At 39.9% G+C, this 25,726-nt stretch overlaps 1 protein-coding gene across 7 annotated transcripts in view; it reads right to left on the reverse strand.

Annotated features, from left to right (window-relative positions):
• The window catches only part of TLE4 (TLE family member 4, transcriptional corepressor), a 142,474-nt gene that overhangs the window by 55,101 nt on the left and 61,647 nt on the right, over window positions 1-25,726 (reverse strand). For 4 of the 7 annotated variants that reach the window (XM_038527028.1, XM_038527024.1, XM_038527026.1 and 1 more), the window contains 2 exons: window positions 14,715-14,919; window positions 13,445-13,461 (listed from right to left, as the gene is read on the reverse strand). In XM_038527028.1, the coding sequence (XP_038382956.1) occupies window positions 13,445-13,461; window positions 14,715-14,919 (222 nt within the window). The remainder of the gene's footprint in view (window positions 1-13,444; window positions 13,462-14,714; window positions 14,920-25,726) is intronic. The other 3 variants (XM_038527025.1, XM_038527027.1, XM_038527023.1) reach the window with 1 other exon arrangement.

Below are 25,726 nucleotides of genomic sequence, written 5' to 3' on the forward strand. Positions count from 1 at the left end.
GAATGTTAAGAGGTAGGCCCAACAGGAAGCTAGCATGTCGTTTTGGGAACCCCATCTTTTGAGGTCACTTCTACACCAAAACATTTGGTGTTTACAGATCCAGGTACAATCCACAACAGGATTGAAAGTATAGATTTCTATAAACACTTTTAAAACATAAAAAGTTAAACAGTTAAAAATAAAAGTCAAGGATCATGTTGTTTGCTGGGCTAGTCCATATAAGTAAGGATAAAATACCTGAATGCTAGAGAGATCTTTCCCCATCTAGATTATTTGTGTTCACTTTCCTTTTCCAGGCTTCAAATAGCCGGATTATAAAATTACTGTCTGCAACACACTTGGTCCAACACAGGTAAAGGAAATAGCAGATTCAAACTCATGTCTGCTCCCAATAGCCAGTGGGCTCACTGCCACTTATTACTTCACTGTAGAATTCTCACTTCTTACCAGTAAGAAATCTTTAGGTCTTGGCATAAAGAGGTGGGCTTCCAAAAAACAAATACTAGCCCAGGACATGAAAAACAACTCGAGAATTCTATTTCCTCCTTCAAGTCTTTAATAACCCCTGTAACTCTTATTTTCTGAGGCTAGCTTCCAGTATCAACAAGAAAGTTGGTAACTTTAAAAAATATTCCTGAAAAAAAGAAGAAAAGATCCTTGAAAGAAGACAATTTTGTCTGAACTGAAACGGGGCTATTTACTGGCAGAAGCAACAAAGAACATTTTTCTCTACAGAGAAACCACCTGAAAAGCAAGTTGAGGGGGTTCGAACACCCACAAGTGCAATGATAGGACATTTTAGCCTAGTCCAGTTGGTTTGCTGATGCCTACCAAACACTACCTGAATACGAGTAAAAAGACACACAGCACCATCAAGGCTGGGTGTCTGCAGAATGTAGCCACTGGCACGGCTGTCAGTGTTTGCTGAAGGTTCCAGGTTTGCACATCAGCCCTGGCAGCTTCCTGGGAAGACTGCCTCCAAAAAGCTGCCCTCCAATCATCAGAAACTAGTTTTCTATGCACATTTTAAAAGAATTTAGGACGACCTGGAAGCTCAGAGAAATGAAGAGGAACCATTCATTAATATATGTTATTCTACTATGTCATGAGTAGGCAGCAGATCTGTTTCATACTTTAATATGAAAACAATTTGAGGGAAAGGGTGATGTCTAATGTTTACCATGCACCCCCAAAGACCCAGTTCTGGCATATTTGTCCTCCAGCTGCTAAATCAATACCTACCAACTTTGAATATTTTATTTAGGGTGCATTGCTCAATTCTCAAACTCCTGTATCAACACCAACAGGTTTCAAAGTCAGGGACCATCAAAATAATAACCTGGCATTAGCTGTCTAAAGAAAATCAGGAAAACTGCTCAGCCTCAGGGGTTGAGCTATGCCTTGTTAATATCCAAAGGAAAACATACACATTGACTGTCCTTCCTACTTCAATAACCCTCAATATTAAAGACAACCAAGCAAATCATATATGGGCTAGCATGTTCCACGGACTCGGGTCTTAATACACTTATTAAAGCAATTCCTCACCCTATGTACTATATACACACAGACTACATCCAACATGGGACATCTCATGTGTAATATTCTTGCATTCCTCCCCATGGAGGAAAGAGGGTCGACCCATAAGGAAGAATGGAGGGAGACCAAAAAAGGGGAGAAGAAGAAAAAAGGAAGAGGAGAAGGGAATTGAAAATGACAAGGGTGAGCAAAACACTTCCCAAGTGAGCATCTGGCAGTGACAGGAGGAAGTGAGCAGAGTCTGCGGCATGGTGCTCCCATGGTCTGGAGGGAGGGCGTCAGCTTGAACACGGGAGGGACTGAAGACAATTCCGTCAGCAGTTGTGGAGTGACTTATCTAACCAAAGTATTCCTGGATGCCTCTTTTTTTTATTTTTCTATTAGAGGTCACTCGATTTTCCCAAGAGCAAAAATGTCAGCAGCTTAGTTTAAAATTTCCTAAGTAAGGACAGACTAGGTTACTGTCAGATTTTATTAGGAAAACAGATTCCTTCCAGCCTAAGGACCCAATTCAGGAACCTCCCTCTGACTAGCCCAAATATGGTTTGGTTATAATCCCCAGGCCAAACCTGGGCCTGAGCCTTGGGCTGGGGCAGGGTATGGGATAACTCGGAGACCTTTCAAGTCCTGATCACTGTGGTATAAACACAAGTGATTATTTTAATTTTCTCCAAAGATTATTTTTTCAGGGCAGCCCGATAAGCCCAATAATGCCCAGATTTACTAGAAAATTTTTTATTCATTTCCCCATGCACCAGAAAGTAAGCTAATAACATCCCACCGAGAGTGCTGTCAGGCCAAATCCCTCCACTGCCGAATGCACTACCAGGATAAATCTCCCTTCACTTGCCATTCCACCATCCACTTTAGGGCAAGACCCTGGGGACTGCTCCAGATTACCCCTCCACACACAGTGTCACAGGCACAAGCCCGAGTGGCCCAATCAGTGCCAAGAAAAGAACAAACTAAAAAAGATTAATTCACAGATGTTCATGCATTTCACATACACTGTGCCCCATGGTCCGTTGCTAGGGCAACGGGAGACCACCAGTGCGAGCTTTATTGGCTTTATGAAGTGCGTCTCGGGGACTATAGTCCGAGAAATGCTGCATAATAATAGTGTGGCTTTTCTGAAGCCTTGTTTTGTGCTGATCCACATTTAACCTTCCGAGTATTATAAAGAGGCATCATTATGCACGGCCTTCAAACCCTCCCACCACCACCACCAAACTGCCTCAACTTTCTATCTAGAGACATTAAAATGCATCTCCTGGGGGTCCGTCCATTTTAGGAAGATCCATGTTAAGCTCCTCCACCAGTTCCACTAGGGAAAAAAAAGACCTACAACCATTTAAAGATCACTGTATTAGTGCAGCTGACCACGTCAACAATTTGTGAGCAGTACAGAAGCTACTACAAAACCAAAACATACACATGCCCCGTATTTTCTATGCATGGAGAGGAACCTTGCTTTTGAATATCACAGTCAGTTTTAACCAGAAGGAACAGCAGAACCAGCAAGCCTTATCAGGTCAAAGTCTCTTCCTATCTAACAGAACTTCCTGTGATGATGGGAATGCTCCTTACCTGCACTGGTAGCGCAGCTATGGTGCCATACTAGGCCACTCAGCACATGAAGTGTGGCTAGTGCAACGGAGAAACTAGTTTTTAAATTTTTATTTCATCTTAACAAATTCAAATTTAAAATGTTTTACATGGCCAGCGGCTACTATATTCATGCAGTTTTAGAGGCTGACTACACCAAGGCAACTAGGTAGGTTTTAAAAAGTTCACAAAACGCTGTCTCTTCATGCTTCTGGTCTCTGTTTAATTAACACAAATATAACTCCAAGGAAATATACACAGAACCAGTATTCAGGGCTGGCTGTCTCTCACTGTGCTGGCTCCCAACAGTCCCTGGCCTCGGCCTAATCAGCCTGGTTCTTTGTCCAACAGGCCCAGGGATGAAGACTGACTTCCCCCTTCCCCTGACTTTCCCCTTCCCCCCTCCCCCCCTAACCCAGGGTGGGAGGTTAAAATCACAAATGTCACAACTCTCAGAGCAGTAGCACAGATCAAGTGTTAATCTAAAGGGAAGGGGTGGGTGAGGGGGAGAATACAGGCTGGCTGGGCGAGGGAGGATCTGGAATGAAGAGGAGAAAAATAAAGCCAGTGAATAGATCAATAGAAGCAACAGCTTACATTCAGATTCACAGGAGAAAGAACACACCGAGACAATCATTTCCTGGGAAAAGCTCAAGCCTAATGAGAATTTACTCTGCTCCTTTATGTGACAACCAGCCCTTTTGTGGCATGGGCTTCCTGACTGACAGGAACCCAGGGCCCCTTAATAGGATTTCCATATTATTTCCAACACCTGCCCAGAAGTTATTTGTTTACATTGAAGGAGGCAAGATTCTCAAATCAGACATCTGCTTCTAGTTCAGGCATATCTTAGGAAACCATCTAGAAAGCAGCTTTGTTACCATGGTGACATTTTTATTTTCCGCCTTTAGTTGGCTCAAAACATTAGCATTTCCAATTTTATTTTGTTGTTCAAAAGGCCAAATGTCGCTCAAGAAAACACAAGTTTAAAGAAAGATAAATGAAGAGAATACTCAAAAATTTCTAGAATTAAAATGACCATAATAAATGAAAATGAGGTGGTGTTATATTGCCTACTGGCCTCTCTCATTGGGTGGCATCACTAACCTGTTTACCTCCCCTCTCCCTTTCTCTTCTTCCCCTAGATTCTGAATACTCAGCAACTTGAAAAGTACCAATTTTGAAAGACAGATTCAAGAATCCTTAGGATGTGATACAATTAAATAATGAGTTCATTTCCATGAAAAAGAATTCCTCTTGCTCACCCTATCACGATACATCACAGAAAGCTCACTTACAACAATAATACTTAAGACATTTTAACTTCCACCCCACTGCAAATCAGGACCAGGGCGGAGGGGAGTGCGAAGGATAGGAAAGCATAAGCTTTTCTCGAACATTTAGACGTTGAGGAGGGATGGAATATTCAACAGCGAGGGAAGAAAGGGAGATTATGTGGGAGTGGGTTCCATGTAAGTGTATGCCTGTTTTCTGCTGGGTTGAAGCTCAACTACAGGCATCAGAGATCCCAGGGGTGGGGGGAGGGAAGGTGCTTAACCACCAACTATAACTACCACAAATAAATAGGAATCTAAATTACAATACTAGTAAGGGAAGCTTGAAATGTTTTTTAAAGTACTGTAATTTACTACATGCAGAAATAATTGAATTGGTTCAGAGTAATGAATCTGATAAAGTTAAGGTAATAGTACTTTGGTTCAATTTTTAGATTCAAAGTAAATCAACTAAGTATTCAACTCTAAGATTTAAAGTTTTGCTTTGACAGATCCAAGCAGCATTTGATCTTGAAACAGGATTTTGTTACTTTCAATTAATGGTAAGCTTATTTAAAAGAATCTAAAATTCTTGCAGAAGTACTACTCAACCCTCAGCACAATTCCTTTCTAGTACTCTTTCGTGAGACCCAAAGTGTGTTCAACCCTGTCCCAAGGTAGCTGCCATGGTAATAATTAGACAAGATTCCTCTTTACATTTGAAAGACAACCCTTGGGCAGCCCCGGTGGTGGTGCAGTGGTTTAACACCGACTGCAGCCTGGGGTGTGATCCTGGAGATCCAGGATCGAGTCCCAAGTCAGGCTCCCTGCATGGAGCCTGCTTCTCCCTCTGCCTGTGTCTCTGCGCCTCTCTCTCTGTGTCTCTCAATAAATAAATAAAATCTTAAAAAAAAAAAGAAAAGAAAAGAAAGACAACCCTTATTAGTGATGCCTCCCCCACCCCCAGCATAGGGAGCCTATAACCTAAAAGATACATGAATTACTTCAAACCACCATAGAACAAGATATATATAAGTTGGATGCAGGTAAATGAAATGATTACCAGCAGAAATGATTCAAGAAAGTGAGAAGTAGGAGTATGCAGCTACCCTGGATGATCTTCTAATTTTGCCAGAGGAAGTTATAGGTAAGTGTTACTGGAAGAATACAAAAAAGATGGTGAACAATTCTTTGGAATAGTTCTTTTGAAAGAATTATCTACATTTTGAGAAACAAATGCCTTTGAAATTAAAGTGCCAGTTAAAATGTTTTGATAGAGGCACCTGAGTGACTCAGTGGTTGAGTGTCTGCCTTTGGCTCAGGTCTTGATCCCAGAACTGGGACCAAATCCTGAATCGGGCCCCCACAGGGAGTCTGCTTCTCCCTCTGCCTATGTCTCTACCTCTTTGTGGGTCTCTCATGAATAAATAAATAAAATCTTTAAAATAAATAAAACGTTTTGATAAATCCTGGGCCCTTCTAAAAAATTTTAAAATGTTAGATATTAACTTTACTGTGCAATAGTTTTCAAGAGATGAAATGCATCCTAATTAAGAAAAGTAGATACATTAAACATCAGGAGGAAAATGTTTGTCTAATAACTCAGAGGACTGGTTCATGGAGGAAAAGAAAGCACCCTTGCCAAAAATCAATTGGGAAGGCCAACCCCACCACCAACCCACCCCTGTTAATTACTATTTGTTCTGCCTGGGTGATCAGTGGTGGAGGAGGGCACAGCAAACAAGCACGTCTGCCCTAGTCACATCATTAATCCATTCATGCTTGCCACCTGAGGACCAGCTATGCCCTAAAGATATTTATTCATCTGTTCGAAAAAACAAATAATTACAACATATTTTCTGGAATTAGGGCACCTGTTACATTTCGCACAGCTTACATGCCTAGAGGCAGGTATCAATTAATACTGAACGAATTACTGCATCATAAACACATAGAACAAAAGTTCCTAGTTGTCCTTTGATCAGGTACTCTGAATAGTAAAATACACATTAGAAACAAATCCTACAAAGAACAACAACAAAAATAAAAGCAACAATGATGCTGAAACATTTAATTTCAAATTACCATCTTATTTTGGAAAACTGAAAAAGAGTTAAACACTGAATGCTTGAGGGCATACTTTAAAACATTAAACTATCCCTTTCCCCCCCGAACCCCCCAAATGAAATACAATTACCAGTGTGTTTATTTAGCTAATAGTATGGCCAACTTTACTGATGAAACATACCCTGTGGTAGAAGACTCTTATTGTAAAATGCACTTATAGGATGGAAGTGAATTACATAGGAAAACATCTAATTCCAAATCCTTGAAAAAATACCTAGCATTATATACCCTTGCGATCCAGGGAAGTTAAAGTGACTTGCCGTTGACACAAAGCTCTTCTTACTAGAGGGAGGGAGGATTCCTAGCAGCGTCTGGATTTTCCTAATTCAATTACAATTCCCTTCTTAACTAATCTTTGATTTGTCTACCTAATGGTTCCACAAAGAAGATTAAGATTCTTGTCTTCAAGGAGCTAAAAGTTTAGTGGGAGAAAATTTTACTCTGTTGGGGCAAAGGGCATATTTAAGACACCACCCAAGGAAACAGATGTACTTAACATATTTTAAAAATCCTACTTAAAAATCTATTTTTTTAAAATTTTTTTATTTATTTATGATAGTCACACAGAGAGAGAGAGAGAGGCAGAGTACATAGGCAGAGGGAGAAGCAGGGTCCATACACTGGGAGCCCGACGTGGGATTCGATCCCCGGGTCTCCAGGATCGCGCCCTGGGCCAAAGGCAGGCGCTAAACCGCTGCGCCACCCAGGGTTCCCTTAAAAATCTATTTTTAAAGGTCTGTCTTAAGCAATATTTATGTTTGGAAAGTGAAGTTCGATTTCAAAGACATCATAGTCTGTGTCTGAAGGTTAAAAGATACTAAGAGAATTCTATTTGTCAATGATCAGCATCATTTCTAGATATTTTACTCCCTTATTAATAAATTTCATTAAACTGTTCATCACTGGGCAGCCCCGGTGGCGCAGCGGTTTAGCACCGCCTGCAGCCCAGGGCATGATCCTGGAGACCCTCGATCGAGTCCCACGTCGGGCTCTCTGCATGGAGCCTGCTTCTCCCTCTGCCTGTGTCTCTGCCTCTCTCTCTCTGTCTCTATGAATAAATAAATAAAATCTTTAAAAAAAAAAAAACTGTTCATCACCAACACTACGTGCAAACCAAGGGGTCATTCTATCCATCTTCCCAGTGTAAGAAAAGACTTTTCCTCGTATGATTCAGCAGAAAGTATTTTTGTCACCACAAGGAAGCATAAAGAGACATCTAGAATATGGGCCAGTCTACAGAAGGACAGCCCAGGCTCTTCAACAAATGGCAGTGGCATAGGAAAATTTTTAAAAACGAAAGAGAACACTCAGATTAAAAGAGACTTGAGAGATATTATAACAAAATGAAATGGATCCTATTTGGGCCTCCATTTCAAGCAAACCAATTACTGGAAATCATCAAAGACGTTTGCTTATAGGCTGGATACTTAAGAAGCTATCAAGTAATTACTTTTATTGAGTGATTAAAGGCATTATAGTCACCAAAAAAAAAAAAAAGTCTCTTATTTAAAGAGATGTATTCATTTTACATCCTCAAGTACATAAAGGCAAAATGCATGCTATCTGGAGTCTGCTTTAAAATACTTTAGCAAAGAAATAAAGGAATAGATTAAAATGTGGCTAAAGGGAACCTGGGTGGCTCAGTGGTTGAGCGTCTGTCTGCCTTTGGCTCAGGTCATGATGCTGGGATCCTGGGACCAGTGCCCCATCAGGCTCCCTGCAGGGAACCTGCTTTTCCCTCTATGTCTCTGCCTCTCTCTGTGTGTCTCTCACGAATAAATATTAAAATAAAATAAAATGTGGCTAAAAATCGATAGCTCTTACACCTCAATGCTAAGTATAGGAATGATCTTTGCACTATGACTTCTACTTCTAAGTAGGTTTTAAATTTTTATTAACAAAGGATAAGACTAAGTCACACAAAAAGCTCTGTGATGTGGACAGGGCCTTAACACCTCTAATCCTTTCCTCGAGTCTGAAGGAAGGCTAAAGGTAGGCTAAGCATATGCCACCCACCTTTGCAGCTGAAATCTCAACTATGAGTTACACATGCAGCAAATGGGGCGTGAGCAGGAGCCCACCTTATTTTTCCCCTAGGTCAGAATGGATAAGATGCAGTGTCCAAGTTACAGTCCTTAATAAGATAGCTTTTCTCAGGTTACTGATGACTGAGGGAAAAAATAGGACATAATGCAAGCCCTGATACAGTTTAGTTTGGTAGGGGAGTTTTTCTTTATTTTTTATTTTTTGTTTATACCCTTCTCTTTAATGTTTTATAGATTAAAAATCTAGTCTATTACTTTATGCCCTTTTCTTTCTATAACATGTCCTTCTAAAACTCTATGTAATGAAAATTAATCCCACCAAGCTTTCTCCCAAAAGGTAAAATTACAAACATTCGTATCTTAAGCAGGTGCATGGGGGTGGGGGGGGGGGAGGTGCTTAAAAACACAACTGCCTGAACCATTTGGTTATCCCCTCTTGTACTAGCCTTTCTTTCTCAAGTGGCTTCTTCTCCACTTTCTTCCACACAAGACACACCAAAGGGTTAAACATATAAAAGGCACATTCTTTTTGGACTGATACTCCTTTGAGACAGAAAAAACAAACAAAAACCAACCCCACCAGTCACACAAGATACCGGAACTGAACCTTAACCATCAAGTCTTTTTTTTTTTCTTTTAATATTTTTTAATTTAAAAAAAAAATTTTTTTTAACCATCAAGTCTTGATGTACAAAGTGAAGTGGCAAACAGAAGTAATCATTCTGTTAATTCAAGCTAAAAACCCACTTTCACCTTAACACCCAACTAATGAGGTAAAAGTGCTTTCTTGGCCTGAATCACACACTTCAGTTTTTACTAAAAACAGCCTTAGTCTAATTCTCCATTGATAAACCTCTTTGGCAACAGAAAATAATTGGAGACGAGAAGAAAAGCAACGTATGATGTTTTAGTCACCTGCACAGAATAAACACCAAAATACAGCTGAGGCAGAATGAACAGGCATTGCCTTAGATGTGACTAATGAACAGATCATTATGAAAACCCTTAAACAAAAACAAAGAATTCATATACGACAGGGAAGGGTGGATGACGCAGTATATACACTCATAGAAAAGCATTTAGCTTGAAAAGTAACTAAATGTAAGTTTAGAAAAATAAAGTGCACCATCCATACTTACACTAGCAAAAATTACAAAAATTATAAAGTATTGTACTTTCCACTGGTGTGGAAACAAAAACGGCATTTTTTAGATGGTACACTGTTTCTGGAGATTAATCTGACAGTGTATGAGTCACTAAAAATGATCATACTCTGATGATGAACACAGCATTTTGGGGAAGACGATCCAATGAAATAATAAAGTAAAAGTGCTACCACTATGTATGAAAAACGTACTTATTTTACAAATAAAATAGGCAAATCCTTCCCATGGCTGACTCAAGGGGGTTATTGCATTTGGGATCAAAAAAAACCCAAAAAACAAAAAACAAACAGGATATCTATTATACATTAAAAGGACGAACGAAGTAATAAAGTTTGCATAATAATATCAATTTGGAAGGGGCCATGGAGCTTATCAATAGTGATGGTGAATTTTGCTATTTCTTTTGAAGCTGGTCTTTATTTGGGTATCCATTATTTGTTAGAAGATATTAGAATTGTATAGACCTTTGGAAGTCATAATTTCTCAACCTCAAATTCCAGGGGAAGTTTTGGGTAATTTGGCCTTCACAGTTCTAAATCATAATCCTCACATCAGCCACTCCAATGAGAATGACCAGTGATGTGAGGAATCTCATGACTTCTCTTCATGAACTGGTATGACCACAATGAGGCAGCTCCTGGTAGCATGTGGAAATGACTGCTCTGTCCCCACTTTGGAACCAGCCAACCTACTTCAGCACTGGAAGGTTCTACTACCCCAGAAAATGTTTCCTTAATTTCGCTTATGTTGTTTCAAGGGATGAGAGAAATGGTACTAGATGTACCAGTAGATGGTGAGAAGGCCCCCAGTCAGGAGAGAGGGGTAAGAGCCTCATTTCAAGGAACCTCTTGAGACAGCTAAATTTGGGTCTTCCAACCTACCACTAAGGATAAGAGTGGATCATGGTCCACGTTTCTGGGGCTTAGTTTTAGTGGAGTTACCAGATAGCCAAATGACAAGCAGGTCCCCTGGATGTTTACCTCAACCGCCTAAAATACACACCATTCTGGTTTCTCATCCCCAAATAAATTGATTCTTGGGCTCCCAGAGTGCTTTCTCTTAGGTCCACATTTATATTCTCTACCCCTTGTTGAAAAACTTCAGATACAGGTCTGTAAATAAAAGGCTTAGGAATAAACTTGGCTACTGGAGCTATAGAAAACAAGATCAATAAAGCATGTGGGTTTAGTGGCCACAGAACTTCCAAGAAGAGAAAAGAAAAGGAAGAAAAAGGCCCAGGGCTTTAACAAGTGAATTCCTCTCATTTTACTTGACACCTAAAAAGGTAAAGGCACCTTAATTACCTGAATCTTTACAGTACGCTTAAATTACATTTTATGAGCTATTCTGAAATCTGCCCTGTTTAATAATCTGTAACGTCAAGAAAACATTTTAAAGTGTCTCTCACAATTAAACCCATCCACAACCTTGTATAAATCAAAATTTTGCTACCATATCAAAATGTTACACTGGGGCTGTATAACATAGCCCACATCCTCATTACATGCAACACTAATTACTACCAGCAGATTCAGAATTTTCTGCACATTAGAGGCTTTTAGAGGAGCTATAAAAAATTTCAGGCACCATTAATTTAAATTTGTATTGAAATTTCCTTTTGACAGATGGCCAAAAATTACTTATTATTTAGAGTACCAGAGCTGCCTGTTTGCACATTAGAAGAGGAAAGGGAAAAATTAAAAGCAAGAAGGAAATTTATGTCACGTTCATTACCTGTTAAATGTTAAGGAGCATTATCCTGCATGAATAAATTATTTCATACAAGCCTGACTCCAGCTGCAGGCAACTGGCATGCTCCGGCTGATAAAAACCATCTCAAGTCACACAGCAGACAATCATAAAAAGCCCCTCTTAACCAGGAGCCACTTAAGGGAGGATGAGGACGATCAATGGAACAAGCAACTAACTGCTTCTCTGAGCATCACAGAACACATTTACGAAAATTAGCAAACTTGTTTCACCTTGCAAAGCCGCAGCACAGCCCCAAACCTGACACAACTTCAAATCTTGAGAACTATACCCAACAGAAACATCTATTTATAGCTACCATTCCATAATAAATCAAGGCTAAATCACCCACCTCTATTTCTTTTTTGTTTTCCCCCTGGCTTCTAGCTATATAGACACTTACTCCCAGACTCATCCTGAATGATTATAGATGATTTCAAAATACACCCTGCTCTGGCATAAGGGAATATAAAATGTAATTGACACAAAAGTGTGCACTGGAGTATAAATATTTTCAGTCTTCTGAGAGTGGGGCAGGAGAGGGGAGGCTTTTGTTTAGTTCACTGGCCTGCCTAAAGGTATGTATTTATCATAAGAAGGCAGGGAATGTTTATATTATTGGCTCCAGAATAACTAGACAGGCTTTTCCAAGGGCTGCTATCAGTTAATCCTGGTCAGTGCATTTACTTACTACTTCCTAAGCACACCTGTGTGGAACACTTAGCTCAAAATTGCTTTTTTAAAAATCTGGGTATTGATATGCACATTACACAACAAAATACACAACTGTAAAAGCATAATTAAATAATTCAGTGTGTGCAGTTCCAATTGTAAATGTTGACATTTCTACGGGTGTACAGATGCCCTTTCAAACTACAAAGACTCTTGAAGGGTAAAATAGATACACTTAATTTTTATTTTCCATTATGTAAGGGTTTTGGAAAAAAGGGCAAGGAGTAAAGAGGCTTTCAAAGTGATAGCACAGATGGTTCCAGGGAAAGATTTTAGTATTCATACACTTCATACACAAAACTTCATTAAAAACTACAAGAAATGTAACTGCCTAAGTTCCAAGACAATTGTTGCTAAACACAAGGAAAGGAATCCACAGCATCTGTGCACTGGCCAATGCTTGAGAACTGCCTTGTCCTTCTAATCTTTACAAAATACAGCACATATAGATAGGCAATTATGCATAGCACAGTGGCATTTTACATTGTGCCTGGCTCAAAAGTGATCAAGCAGTTTTCATACTTTCCTCATTTCCTGCCATGGTAGGCTGTTTTTCTTGTTTGCTTACTCTATAAATTCAGGCATCCTTAGCACATCCCATTCTGGTATCACACAATCACATCCAAATCATTAGGCCCTAAATACTTTTCCTCTTTCCCTACAACTTGTCTATAAAGTGATACAGAGGCAGATAAAAGACATGCAAAACCTAAGAATAACTTGCTCTCCTGGAAAACAAGATGGTATTAAATAAATAAATAAATTTCCTTCTGGCAGAGAGGAATGCTTTTATACATTATCTTAGGGAGTTTTGTAGGATGGAACTGTTTTCTAAGACGAGATTAATGTGTATTTCTTATAAATCAATTTATCTACTTTTCATTTTTATCTTACAGCCATAGGCTAACTGGAGGGGGAGGGAAGGGTAGTTATTCTTCCTCACATAGCAAGACATAAAATACGCAATGTGAGCCAGATCTTCTGGAGTTCCATCTTGGTCTAAAACTCCAATTGTGACAGAAAAATGAGACCACTATTTTCAAAAATCTCAACCACTTAACTGAAAGTAGTCAAAAATACAGTTAACCATTTGGTAAAACCCACCAAATCATTCTGTAAATCTCAAAGAATCTGTCACTAGATTTATTCAAATCATTTAGAGACGGTTAAGCCATTCAATTCCTTCATCTGTGAATGTGAGTCCTACCTTGATGGAGTCTCTGTCTATAGGCAAAACAGCAGCAATACAGGTGGTGGGAAGAAGGAAAAAGAAAAGTACCAGTTAGTTTACATAAAATCATGTATTTATCAAACTTGATCTCTGCTAAATAATAAATGGCACAGATGTCATCTTTGCAGTAAAGTTAATTATTAATACTACTCAACCAGATCCACAAGGTGCCAATCTACCTTTGACACAATTTCAGAAACCAAAGCTGGAAATTCAGATTATTTATACTCCTTATCAACTTGTCCACTTATAAAAGTGTTCACAGTCATGTTTCAGCTCTGCGTCATAGCATTACTGTAACTGGATGGGAAATACTACAGTTTCCAACCTCAGAGATGGGAAATTCATGTTTGTGTGATAAAATCATTTACACAAGGTTATTATTCATGGTAATGACACTGAAACAAGAGGAGATATGAGGTTTTAATTATAACCACACCCTTCTAACCAATGAACCACCCATGTGCTAACTAAATTCCCACAAAAGAATGTGGGGAGAGACTTCTTCATTTGCTTTTCTGCCACTGGCTAATACAAATTATTAGTAAGCACCATATAAACATACGGTCACATCAAAATAACTCTGAACTCATCATATACTTTAAATGGAGGGAGGAAACCAATCTGGAGGGAGCACAACTGTCCTTCAAATCAATTACTTGCATAAACAATTGTGTCGTTCTTATAGGAAGAAATGAGTTAATTTCATGCTTCTAGACAGCCTGTGCGAGAGAGGTAGTTAAAGCCAACAGATTTCATTAATTTGGGCTGCACTCTCAATTACTAAGACTACTAAAATTGTTTTCTTACCTGAGAGATTTTTATTGCACCATATAGGCTGATCTGATTTATAACTAATAACTGACTCTGTCAAGTTATCAAGTGAGTCTTTATCAGTGAGTCCTTCCCCAAAACAGAATAGGTCAAAATCAGCCACTAATGCCACTTGCTATTTCAAACACAGAGCACTGTGGGATTGTATTACAGATTTAGTCTTGGGGATCAAAGGCAATAACTAGGAAACCAGACCCCTTGCCTTTGGGGACTGCATTCACTGTTGCCAACCACTAGAGGATCATTTGGGGGGAAAAAACGCTTCCAATAATTCATTTACCTTCCAGAGGAAATCCTTTGTGTACTCACTGGTTAAATTAAATCCAGAGACAGAATAAACAATGGTTATCCAGAACCTACCCTCCTTGGCAGGTAGGTAACAGCGGATTGACATCTTGAAAGAATCACTCACCTCTTTGGTGATCATTGTCATGGTGCTTCTTCTCATCTTTAATTGGAAGGTGGGACTGGCCTCCCAGGGCACTGGACAGGGCCAGAAGGCCAGCGCTGCTCCCGATGGGTGGAATGGCAGGGGGCTGAAGCCCCGAAGGGTGTGGGGTCAGAGGAACTGGCAGACCATGTCCATGTGATAAATGCTGGGCCTGGAGTTGTTGCTGCTGTGAGGAATTAGACAAAGATATTGAACTTGTTCCCTGTATCCGTGCCCCATCCCCCAGCCACCAAAAAGAAAAGAGGTGCAAATGATCAAGGAAAACTCAGCACCCACAAAGGACAAGATTTATCCTTCTATATAGATTTTTTTAGAAGGGGAGGGAGGGAGATGTAGAGGGGAGACATACTCTTTTTTTACTTAGATTTGGGGGTTTTGCACCATATTGTAAGGAACTTTAATTTTTACATAGTAAAGTTAGCTAAGTAACTTTTAATAGCTGAAACTCAGCTTTCTCCAACAAAATGTCTGTATTTTGTTCTCCAAAACATACGGCCTCGCTATCCTACATTTCTAATCAAAACATATACGTGACTAACTGTTAAAGTAGTTATGTTGAACAAAAAAAAAAAGCTGAAAATTGAGAAAATTAGTGTTAAACAGTTCTCCCAGAACCGCTGCACAGCATGCGGCGGGAGTTAATTTGAAAGAGAAAACCTGAATTAACAACCCAGAAAAGGAAACCGGTTGCAGCCACCGTTTTAAGCCCTTTAAGTGTCCTCAGCGGTACTTGAGCAAATTACTAAAGAAAATCTAATGTAGCAAGGCTGGGGTCCTCCTGTAGGCTTGCTCAATAATGCTGAAATAATTGGGCACTCTGTGCACGTTTAGTGATGCTCGAATGGAAAGCTAGAGGCCTGCCCTTGCACTCTTCTCCAGCGGCCGCCTCGCTGTTGTGACAGGTTTATCTGAGTGGGACTGTGATGCATGCACCAGTAACTGTGCTGACAAGAGTTTAAAGTCATTTTTACCAGCACACTGGCAACACATGGAGAAAGCCCTTGAGAGGCTGGAATGGGAGTGCTTGACCTCAGCAGAGGCCGCATCACGCTTGGCTACAGGAAAGGCTCTGGGCAGGCCCTGCAGCCTCCTCGGCCTCCTAGGAGTGGGGAGGTGGGAGGGGGAGGCAACAAGATGACAGGAAGTTTAATACCCTCACCCACCGGAACCCCCTTCTGCCGGAGACTCTGCCTAACCCTGTTCTAGGGGAACAAGTGCTGAGGAATTCTCAGACTAACTTTTGCAGTGATTACATTTTAATTAATGCTTCCAAGTCAGTCACTTGTCAGGTCTACCGTATGACAGCCAAACAGTTTTCTAGACTCTTTCCAGGTAGGACTGCGTATGCTGCTCCCTTCCACTGAGAAAAAGGATCCTGAAAGGCTTTTTTTTTTTCTTTTCAAGAAAATATTTCAAAGAAAAAAGTATTTTTTTCTTCTCCCCAAATGACTTTTATTTCCTTCCTCTTTTCACTCTATACGTCCTTCCTGTGTCTGACTATAAAAGTCAAAGTATAGCATTAATTAGCTCTTTTCTCCAATTGACCTACAACTATTTTCTGGCTACATGCACTTAAAATATAGTCAATAAAGTACTAACACCTTTAAAGCAAGTTTACATCAATAAAATGGACAAATTGGAGCAGTGATCCAGATATTGTACCAGCCCGTGCCCACCCTATAGTCCTGTGAAGCACTAACTGCAGGCTTCAAGACAGTGTATTGCTCCACCTGAGGAGCCAAAGTCATGCTCATAATTCTTTCTGTACTGTTACTTAGTGGTGACCAGGAAGTATGAGCACACCATCCTATTTCCTAAATGCGCAAAAAAAAAAAAAAATGTCTAGGAAGAAAACAAGGCCTTTAGGTAAATACATGGCAAATTTATTTCAGAACCTTTTCAACTGGAATCACCAGAAACTGTTTGAATTCCCTTTCTCTTCTAAATCTCCTAATACTTGATGTCTATGGGTCAGGCACATATCCACTTTGTACCTCAGATCAAAGTTCAATTGGAAAGCATTCATTAAGAGCCTGCAAATGTGTCTTCTTTTATCATCCTTCCCAGACTCTAAGCTCTGTGAGACTACATCTGACGCAAACCTGAGCTACCTGCAAGCACTGAGACTCAGAATACCTGGGCAATCCCAAAGTATGTGCATTTATTTTATTAGACATTAAAAAAAAAAAGCCTCAGCCAGAAGCATTTCCTTCGGTGATCCAGGTGTTTCACTTCCATTTTTCTTTCTCAGGACAAAAAAATAAGCACTCTCATCTTCATTTCTCTATGCAACCAGGAACATTTCAAAGGCAGGAAAAAAAAAAAAAAAAAACCTGAGTCTGTTGCATATGCCATTCACAGTAGAGACTTCTGGAGAGCCTCACTATTCCACCTCCAAGTAGCTCTGGCACTACTAGCTTCTCCCATTCTCCTCTCTGGCCATCTTTCTGAGGCCGAGACCCTGCCCCACCTACACAGGCTGTGTCAGCTTTCCATTCCCTCTTTCTTTCAGTGCTGTTGATTCTGCAGTGCTCTTCCTCACCTTCAACTGTTCTGCCACTGATTCTGTCCTTCTGCCAGCCAGCTGGATACCAGCATCCCTAGGATTTTGTTTACGATGAATTGTCTAGTGAACGCCAAAAGAACGTAGCACTTTTTCAGGAGGGAAAAAACACTGTATTTTAATCACTTTGTGCGTCCTCCACTGCCCCCAACACAGTGCCCTGTACATAATTGGCATTTGATAAATGTTTGTTAAATTTAATTAAAATAACCTTCTTTTGCCCTCTTCAGCTACTGGCCTGTGTGTGTGTGTGTGTGTGTGTGTCCTTGACTTTGCACAGCCAAACTTCTCTAAAAACTAGTGCAAATCTGCTCTCTCCACTTCTTAGGAAGCCCCTTCTGTATACACACACACACACACACACACACACACACACACACACATTCCCTCTTTCTTTAACTCTCTAAATCTGGATTCTGGGGATCCCTGGGTGGCTCAGCAGTTTGGAGCCTGCCTTTGGCCCAGGGCATGACCCTGGAGTCCCGGGATCAAGTCCCACATCGGGCTCCCTGCATGGATGGATCCTGCTTCTCTCTCTGCCTGTGTCACTGCCTCTGTCTCTTGTGAATAAATAAGTAAAATCTTTAAAAAAAAAAATCTAGATTCTGAGCCCCTTCTCCTGAAACTGGTGACCACACTGCAATTATTTCAAGACTTTACAGTTTTCTTCCTCTCTGACATACACACAGCCACAGACAGTACACTCTCCTTGCTGAGACTTCACTCTGCCTGCTTCAAAGAGGCCTCTCTTACTTGTCTGAATGCTCTGCTATTAGCTTTCCTTCTTGGTGTTTTCTTCTCCTGCTCACTAAAGAGGAACAGTCCTCAACCTTCTGCTCCCCTCAAATGCTCTGGTGGCCCTGGTCTAACTTCTTGCCAGACAGTTCTACTTGGCAGTCCAGCATTATTATTATGTGACAACAAAAATGTTTCATACAAATGCCCTAGGTAACTTCTGCTGGCCCAAGTTAATCGGCCACCATCAATTTGTCTTTCTTCTGTGCTCCCACATCCTGAATCACCAGAGTCTATCAGTTCCCAAATAATTCCTTATATTTCTACCACCACCATACCTATCAGACCCTTTAACATACATACGTTGATTAGAGTAAGCCTCCATTAGATCACTTGAATTCATCCTGCATCACCACTGGCATGTTGTTCCCCTCAATTCATGTCATCTCTTATCTCTTATAACCTCACCTTTACCTAAGTTGTAGTCATCCATCCCAGCTCACCTCATGTTCCACCTGTTCTGCAAAGGCCTCTCACACATCCCACACTTCTACGATTGCACAGGACTCCCTTGGTCTTTCACTGGCACTCCTGGCACCTAACTCACCACTATTTGATCATATGATCATACATTTAAAGATTCTGATAAATTAATTTCCACTGCCTATGTCTGCATGTATGTCAGAGAGAAAGAAATACAGGAGCAGAGTTCCTATATACCCTTTACCTGGCTTCCATTAAAGTTAGTATCTTACATAACCACAGAAATTACCAAAACTAAATACTAAGCTAGTGCATTATTTATCAAACTACAGACTTTATTCAGATTTCTTTAGTTTTTCCACTAATGCCATTTTTCTGTTCTAGGATGCCACCCTGAAGCTTTAATTTTTCACATGTTATTATACCAAAATTGAAAAGGCCCTTTCACGGATCTAAAGAATGGCGACACCCAAATAACAGTCAAGTTGGTGAGTGGAACATGCCTTGAACTTAGGAGAAAAAAGAATGAAAAAGGGCTTCCGTGAACCCATTTCATGAGTCAGACTATACATAGAAAATATCAAACAAAAAAAGCATACTAAGTAGAGAGCATCTGGTAGAAAGGGTAGTCTTTATCAAGTGTTTAAAATATAAGATTATAAAATAAAAACGCAATTAATTGTCACCAAAAGATATATGACAAAAATGTGAGACATACAGGAATGATTTAGTACATTTTAAAATGTTTACATCTATGAAATACACCACTTTCATTATTAGGTGGTCATTTTTAAGTTTCTTTATAAGTTCACACTTAGAAACGATCCTAGAAGTAAGTGGCAGATGCACACTGATAATGACTCCTGATTAGTCAATAATACAAACGTGGAAGATGCCATCTTAATCTTCAAATAAAAGCAGTGAGTCACCATCAACTGAACTCCACCCTTTCCTCAATTAAAAATAAAATGGCTTCTATCAAATTTCAAATGACATTCAACAATTCAATACAAATGAAGAATCTCTGTCACGTCTTCTCATTAACAGAGGAAAACTCAAAAAGCAGATTCCCAGGGAGAAGACTCCAGTTTCACCAGATTTTATTCCAGAAGCTGAGAGTAGCATACCCTAATGGACTGCCCTGCAACACAAGCTGAAGATGCCCCATGGCATCTTCCTCTCTCTGGTTTCCACCCCATCCACGTTAATTACAGAGCAATTAACCTGCAAAGTTTACTACTTTATTACAGTCATGCCAAGAAATGTAAAACTTCTTGTTTCTTAAAGACAGAAGGAAAAGATATATATGTTAAGAGTACATAATTCAACACTGACTTGTTACTGAAATAATTTAAGACAAATCACCATCTAATTACAAACAAGTTAAAAATGACTTTATAAGAAAAAAAAAAGCCAAAAATAAAAAAGGGCACAGACCATAGTACCAATTAGACATTAAAATAAAATACACTCTGTAACCATAACTAAGAAAAAACCTATTGAGAAAGATACATATATTGGAAAAACTCTTCTCACTGAGCTCCCTAGGCTATTACTATCTTTGATTGCTTATTTAAAAAGGTGGGGAAAAAAAGAAAGAAAAGAAAACCCAAAACACTCTCTTATCTCTAACCACAATACAAAATAAAAATCATTTTTTTTGGTGGTTCCCCTGATGGGCCATTCAAGAGAATAAACATTAAAATGGAATGAACTTTAAACTTAGACAAGTAAGCATTCCATTAAGATAATTAATTTAATTTTGAAAAATAGCCAGTAATTACTTCTGAAAATATACAGCAATGAGGTGGTAGATATAGCCTCAATTCTGTTAATAGCCTTCTACTGGAGTTTCTGTAACAAAGAATTATTTCCCTGCAGTTTCTATTTTGGAACGAAGTGTAGAAAAGGACCCACAAGCAAATCAAGTTCACAGGAAATGTCTTGAAATGTTGTCCTTCTGCAAAAAGAGGAATTTTTTTTTTAATGATTTTATTTAATTATTTGAGAGAGAAAAAGCAGGAGTGAGGAGGGGGGCACAGGGAGAGGGAGGGAGCCTGATTCTGACTGGGGCTCAACCCCAGGACCCCAAGAGGACAAGCGGAGCCCAAGCAGACACAACTAACTCAGTCACCTGGGTGCCCCAAAGAGGAATTGTTTTTAATCAAATGTCCCCAACTCTGCTTGATCAACAAGACTTGAGAGGCCAATGATCAGCAGGAACAGAGTAAGTACAGTGCTTCAGTAAATACATATCCCTAGCAATTCTGGACAATTCCACCAGGAAACCAGGCAGAGATTTTCTTTTTTTTTTTTTCTTTTTTTTTCCCCTCCCCCCCAGGCAGAGATTTTCTTGACCACTATTCTCATTTCTACTATGCTATCAACCACAAAAAATTCCTAAAAAGGAAAAAAAAAAAAAAAAGCATAATCTTTCTCAGAACAAGGATAATCCCAGTAGCAATAAGCACACTTAGTGTCATATCATGGTTTCTTTAAAAAAAAAAAAAAAAAGGGTGCATGGTGAGCCTGCTAGCTCTTGTGCCAGGGAGTAAGAAAGCTATCTAAACTAATGGGGAGGGGCAGCCCTGGTGGCTTAGCGGTTTAGCCCCGCCTTCAGCCCAGGGCCTGATCCTGGAGACCCGGGATCCAGTCCCACATCGTGCTCCCTGCATGGAGTCTGCTTCTCCCTCTGCCTGTGTCTCTGCATGTGTGTCTCTCTCTCTGTGTGTGTCTCTCATGAATAAATAAATAAAATCTTAAAAAAAAAAAAAAAATACGGCAGCCCGGGTGGCTCAGAGGTTTAGTGCCGCCTCTGGCCCAGGGCATGATCCTGAAGAATTGGGATGGAGTCCCAAGTCGGGCTCCCTACATGGAGCCTGCTTCTCCCTCTGCCTGTGTCTCTGCCTCTCTCTCTCTCTCTCACGAATAAATAAATAAAATCTTTAAAGTAAATAAATAAAATAAATAAATAAATAAACTAACAGGGAATCACAAGCAGGACACCGACCCAACTAGAAAGGGTCATGACTGGCAGAACTTGAGACAATTTAAGCATCATAAAGAATAATAACTGTATTAGATTATAACACATTTTAAGAAAGAGTTTCCAGGAGTGGGGTCCATGGTACCCCAAGAAAATAGGTGGGGCTGTGGGGCATTCTGAGGTCAGGGAATAGGGAATGACTCCCAAATTCACAACATTCTTGCACCCACTGGCCAACATGGGTGTATGGAGCATCTGTGACTACAGCCAACCAGAAGATACCATGCTGAGAGAAGTAATGGGGGACCCAGTGACCTTGACTGAGGACCCAGGAAAGAGGAGACAACAGACTCTGAAATGGGGTAATAACCCCAGCAGACAGCCCAGGACTGGGCTGGTATCTATAATCTCTGAACTGTGAAGATGTCCTTCAGTAAAGACCCTGTCTGTGGGGGGGCTGGACTGAGTCTGAGAAAGGAGATACTGAATGGCACTCAGTGATGCACAATAATGAAGAGGCTATCAGAGCCACCAAGCTGGAATTATTACCATCTATGTAAGTAAGAGCCAGTCACTTAACATTTCTGGGGCTCAGTTTCTTCAAATAAAAAGTGGGAATAGTTTTAAAATCTATCCCAAGGGTGTTGGGAGAAATCTATGAGATTGTACTTATAAAACTCTTACCACAGTGCATGGTAAATAATAAACAATGAATAGTGACTGCTATCAATGGAAAAAGGTATCCAGAAGTCCGTCCATATAAACACACACACACACACACACACACACACATATACATACGTGGGTGTGCAGGGAGAGTTCTTCTTTACAGAGTATTAATTTAAAAGGGAAAAGAATGCAAAATGTACCACTTCACCGCTCCAAATGTATTAATAGCATCAACAGAGGCTAAAACCCATGGGTAAAAAGTTGTTGGGGATCAAGTGATTCATTGTCAAAGCATCACCCCACAGATTACTATGCTTCACCAACAATGGGATACAACTGTATACACAATAGCACCTCAGTACTATTCTTACTCAAAATATTTAACCTGAATCTAAACAGGAGGAAACAATCAGAAAAATCCAAGTAGTGAGACAAGCCACAAGACTGGTCTAGATTCTTCTCAAACACCAAAGTCATAAATAAAGTAATAGTATGGGGACTGTTCTACCCTAGAGAAGACTGCAGAGACATAGGCACAAAGATATCTGTGAATATGAGTTATCAATTGGGGGAAAACTGCTAGAAAGAAAAAGTGCTATCATAGACATTTTGTGAACTGGAGTGGGAGTGCAAACAATACACTGGATATGTGTTAACTGTATCATCCTTATATAAGAAAATACCCTGGTTCATAGAAGATGCATGCTGATGTATCATGAGGTACGCCGTCATCATGATGGCCTCTTGCTCTCAAAGATTTCAGCACACACACAGAAGACAAAATGTTAACTGGTGAGTCTAGGTGATGAGTACAGTGTTTATGTCACTATTCTTTCCACTTCTCTGTAGTTGTTGGGGTGGAGAAAATAGATATGCCCTGCTTTCTGGTCAGAAGACTGGGAGGTCTTGCCTTTTTTTTTTTTTTTTTTTTAAGATTTATTTATTTGAGAGAGCCACATGTGTACAGGAGTGGAGGAGGGGCAGAAGGAGAAGCAGATTCCTGGATGAGTTGGGAACCAGATGCCAGGCTCCACCTCAGGACCCTGAGACTGATCCGAGCAGAAGTCGGATGCTTAACTGACTGAGCCACCCAGGTGCCCTAGGAGTTCTTGCTTTTAACAAACACCTCTAGCAAAAGCAAGTGAATATATGGAAAGAAGTCAAGAATTAAAAGAACACAAGAACAAACTTTCAACCTAGGTTTATCTGTAACACATTCCAATGACTTAAAACAAGAATGAGATTTCCTCCAGTAGCAAGAACTGCATGTAGAAGAACCCAAAGAAAAAGATCACTGCAAGGACGTTTTTCATACTAACAACACAGATCTCTGTGCCCCTCAACATCCCTAAGCTGTTCTTTAAGGGGAAGATACATAACAAGCAAAAGAAGCAATCTAGTGACTCAATCCAGTGACTCCTGTGTCAAGGATTCAACTGTCTTAACTTACAGTTTAACTCACAAAGTGATAATGGCAAGAAAAGGTGAGGGAAAATGCCCCAAATCTGATTATTACATAGTTAACTTTCCCATCGGAGAAATTTTTCTGAATTGGTCCAAAGTTTACCAGGAAAAACAGAAATATAATTTCCTGGAAACTTGTTTACGTTTTAAAAAAAAATTTTTAGAGATTTTTAACAAATCTTACCAAAATCGATGCTTTTGTTTTAGTTAAGGTCACCAAGCTAGGGGATCTTGCTCAGAAAAGTTTTCTTCAGTTATTTCAGAGTACTTAAATCAAGCTGCGTTTAAAAGGCCATTGACTTTAGGTTCTTCAGTAATCCTGCAACTGACCATCAAAAGTAGAATGAATTTCAGATGATACTAAGATGAGCTCCGTCCAACATTTTGAGCAAAACTCATATGTGCTGTACATGTGTGTATCTACAGAGAATACACACATAAATGAAACAAAATTTTAACACTACCAAATAGTATGTGTAGCTTACTGTAGTTATTTTCTATTCTCTTCTACTTAATAAAAAATGTTGATTATAGCTCACTGAATTGATTTTACTGCACACTCATATGAGTCTGACTCACAATTCAAAAAACACTGAGCTAGTTGTGATATTGTGATTTATAAGAATTATACATTTGGTCTTTGTCCATTACTTCTAGCACAGAGAACCCATGAGATGTCCTAAGCAATAAGAGCAGCAAAGGTATCTTTTCTTATGCTAATGAGGTGACTTTAGGGGAGCTGGTTACTAGGAGAACCAACTATATAATTAAAGGGTTAGAACTTTCAGCCCACTCTCTGATCTCAGGGGAGAAGAGGGGGCTAGAGACAGAGTCCCATCATCATCAGTGGCCAATGATTTAATCAATCATGCCAAAAAGCCTCCATAAAAACTCAAAGGACGGGATTGTGTAAGCTCCCTCACTGACGGAACACATGGGAAGAGCTGGAGAGAATGTGTACTAGGAGAGGGCAGGAAACTCCACACCCTTGCCCAATTCTTTGTCTTATGGATCTCTTCTATCTTCTGGTTTCTGAACTATATCCTTTTACAATACACGGCTAATCTAGTAAGCAAAATGTTTCTCTGAGTTCTGTGAGCTGCTGTAAGCAAATTAATGGAACCCAAGAAGGAACTGTCGGAAGCACAGGTGACAACTTGGACTTGCAACTGGCTTCTGAAGTGGAGGGTGGTGTGGTAGCGGTGGTAGGAAGGTGTCTGGAAGGGCTGAGGCAGGATGTTATCTCCATGGAGACAGTATCAGAATTTAGCTGAGTAATAAGACACCCAGCTGGTATTGGAGAATTGCTTGGTTGAGTGGGAACCCATCCCCCCTCAGCCTCCAGGAATGGGGTTCAGAATCTTCTAGGCTAACACTCCCACATGTGAGGCCCAAGGTTAGAGTCAGATTTTACCAGCATCAAGAATGAAGCACAAGCCCCCACCATCCAGTCCAGTGATGGTGCTCACTGTCCCATGGGAACCTTACTTAACTAGGGTGGTATAACTCTAAGAGATAAGCAAACCTTCATAAGAATCAAGAAAGACTGACAGCCCTTCTGGGGAAGTGAGTTTTAAACTAAGACCTGAAGGTTGAGGGTTGTCAGCACCTTGCAGAGAGCGGAGAGAAAGGAATGAGGAGCAGGCCCTGAAGTGACCAAGGAAGTTAAAGAAAATCTGGTGGGAGCCCAGTGAGCAAGAGAGTAGTAGGGTAGAACGTAAATATGGGGATCAGATTATGAACAGAAAGAACTTTATAGACTTTCACGTAAGAATAAGGAGAGCTTTAGGCTCTGGGGAGTGAGTTTTTTTGGTTTGGTTTTTGTCTTTCAAATTAAACTAAATTTTTACTTGGTCTTTGATGGGCATAAACTGGATTGTAATCATTTGCTGGCTATTATTTGTTGCCAGTATCTTTTCTCATTTATGGGGCTTGTCTTTCCATTTTCTTTAGGATATTTTTAATGAACAGATGTTTTTAATTTTAACTTGGTAATATTATCAATTTTTTTCTTATGGTTTGAGCTTCCTGTCACCCATTGAGAAATACTTTTCTACCCTAAGATAAAGATTC

This window comes from Canis lupus, chromosome 1 (genome assembly GCF_011100685.1).
Source record: "Canis lupus familiaris isolate Mischka breed German Shepherd chromosome 1, alternate assembly UU_Cfam_GSD_1.0, whole genome shotgun sequence".
NCBI classification, from domain to species: Eukaryota; Metazoa; Chordata; class Mammalia; order Carnivora; family Canidae; genus Canis; species Canis lupus.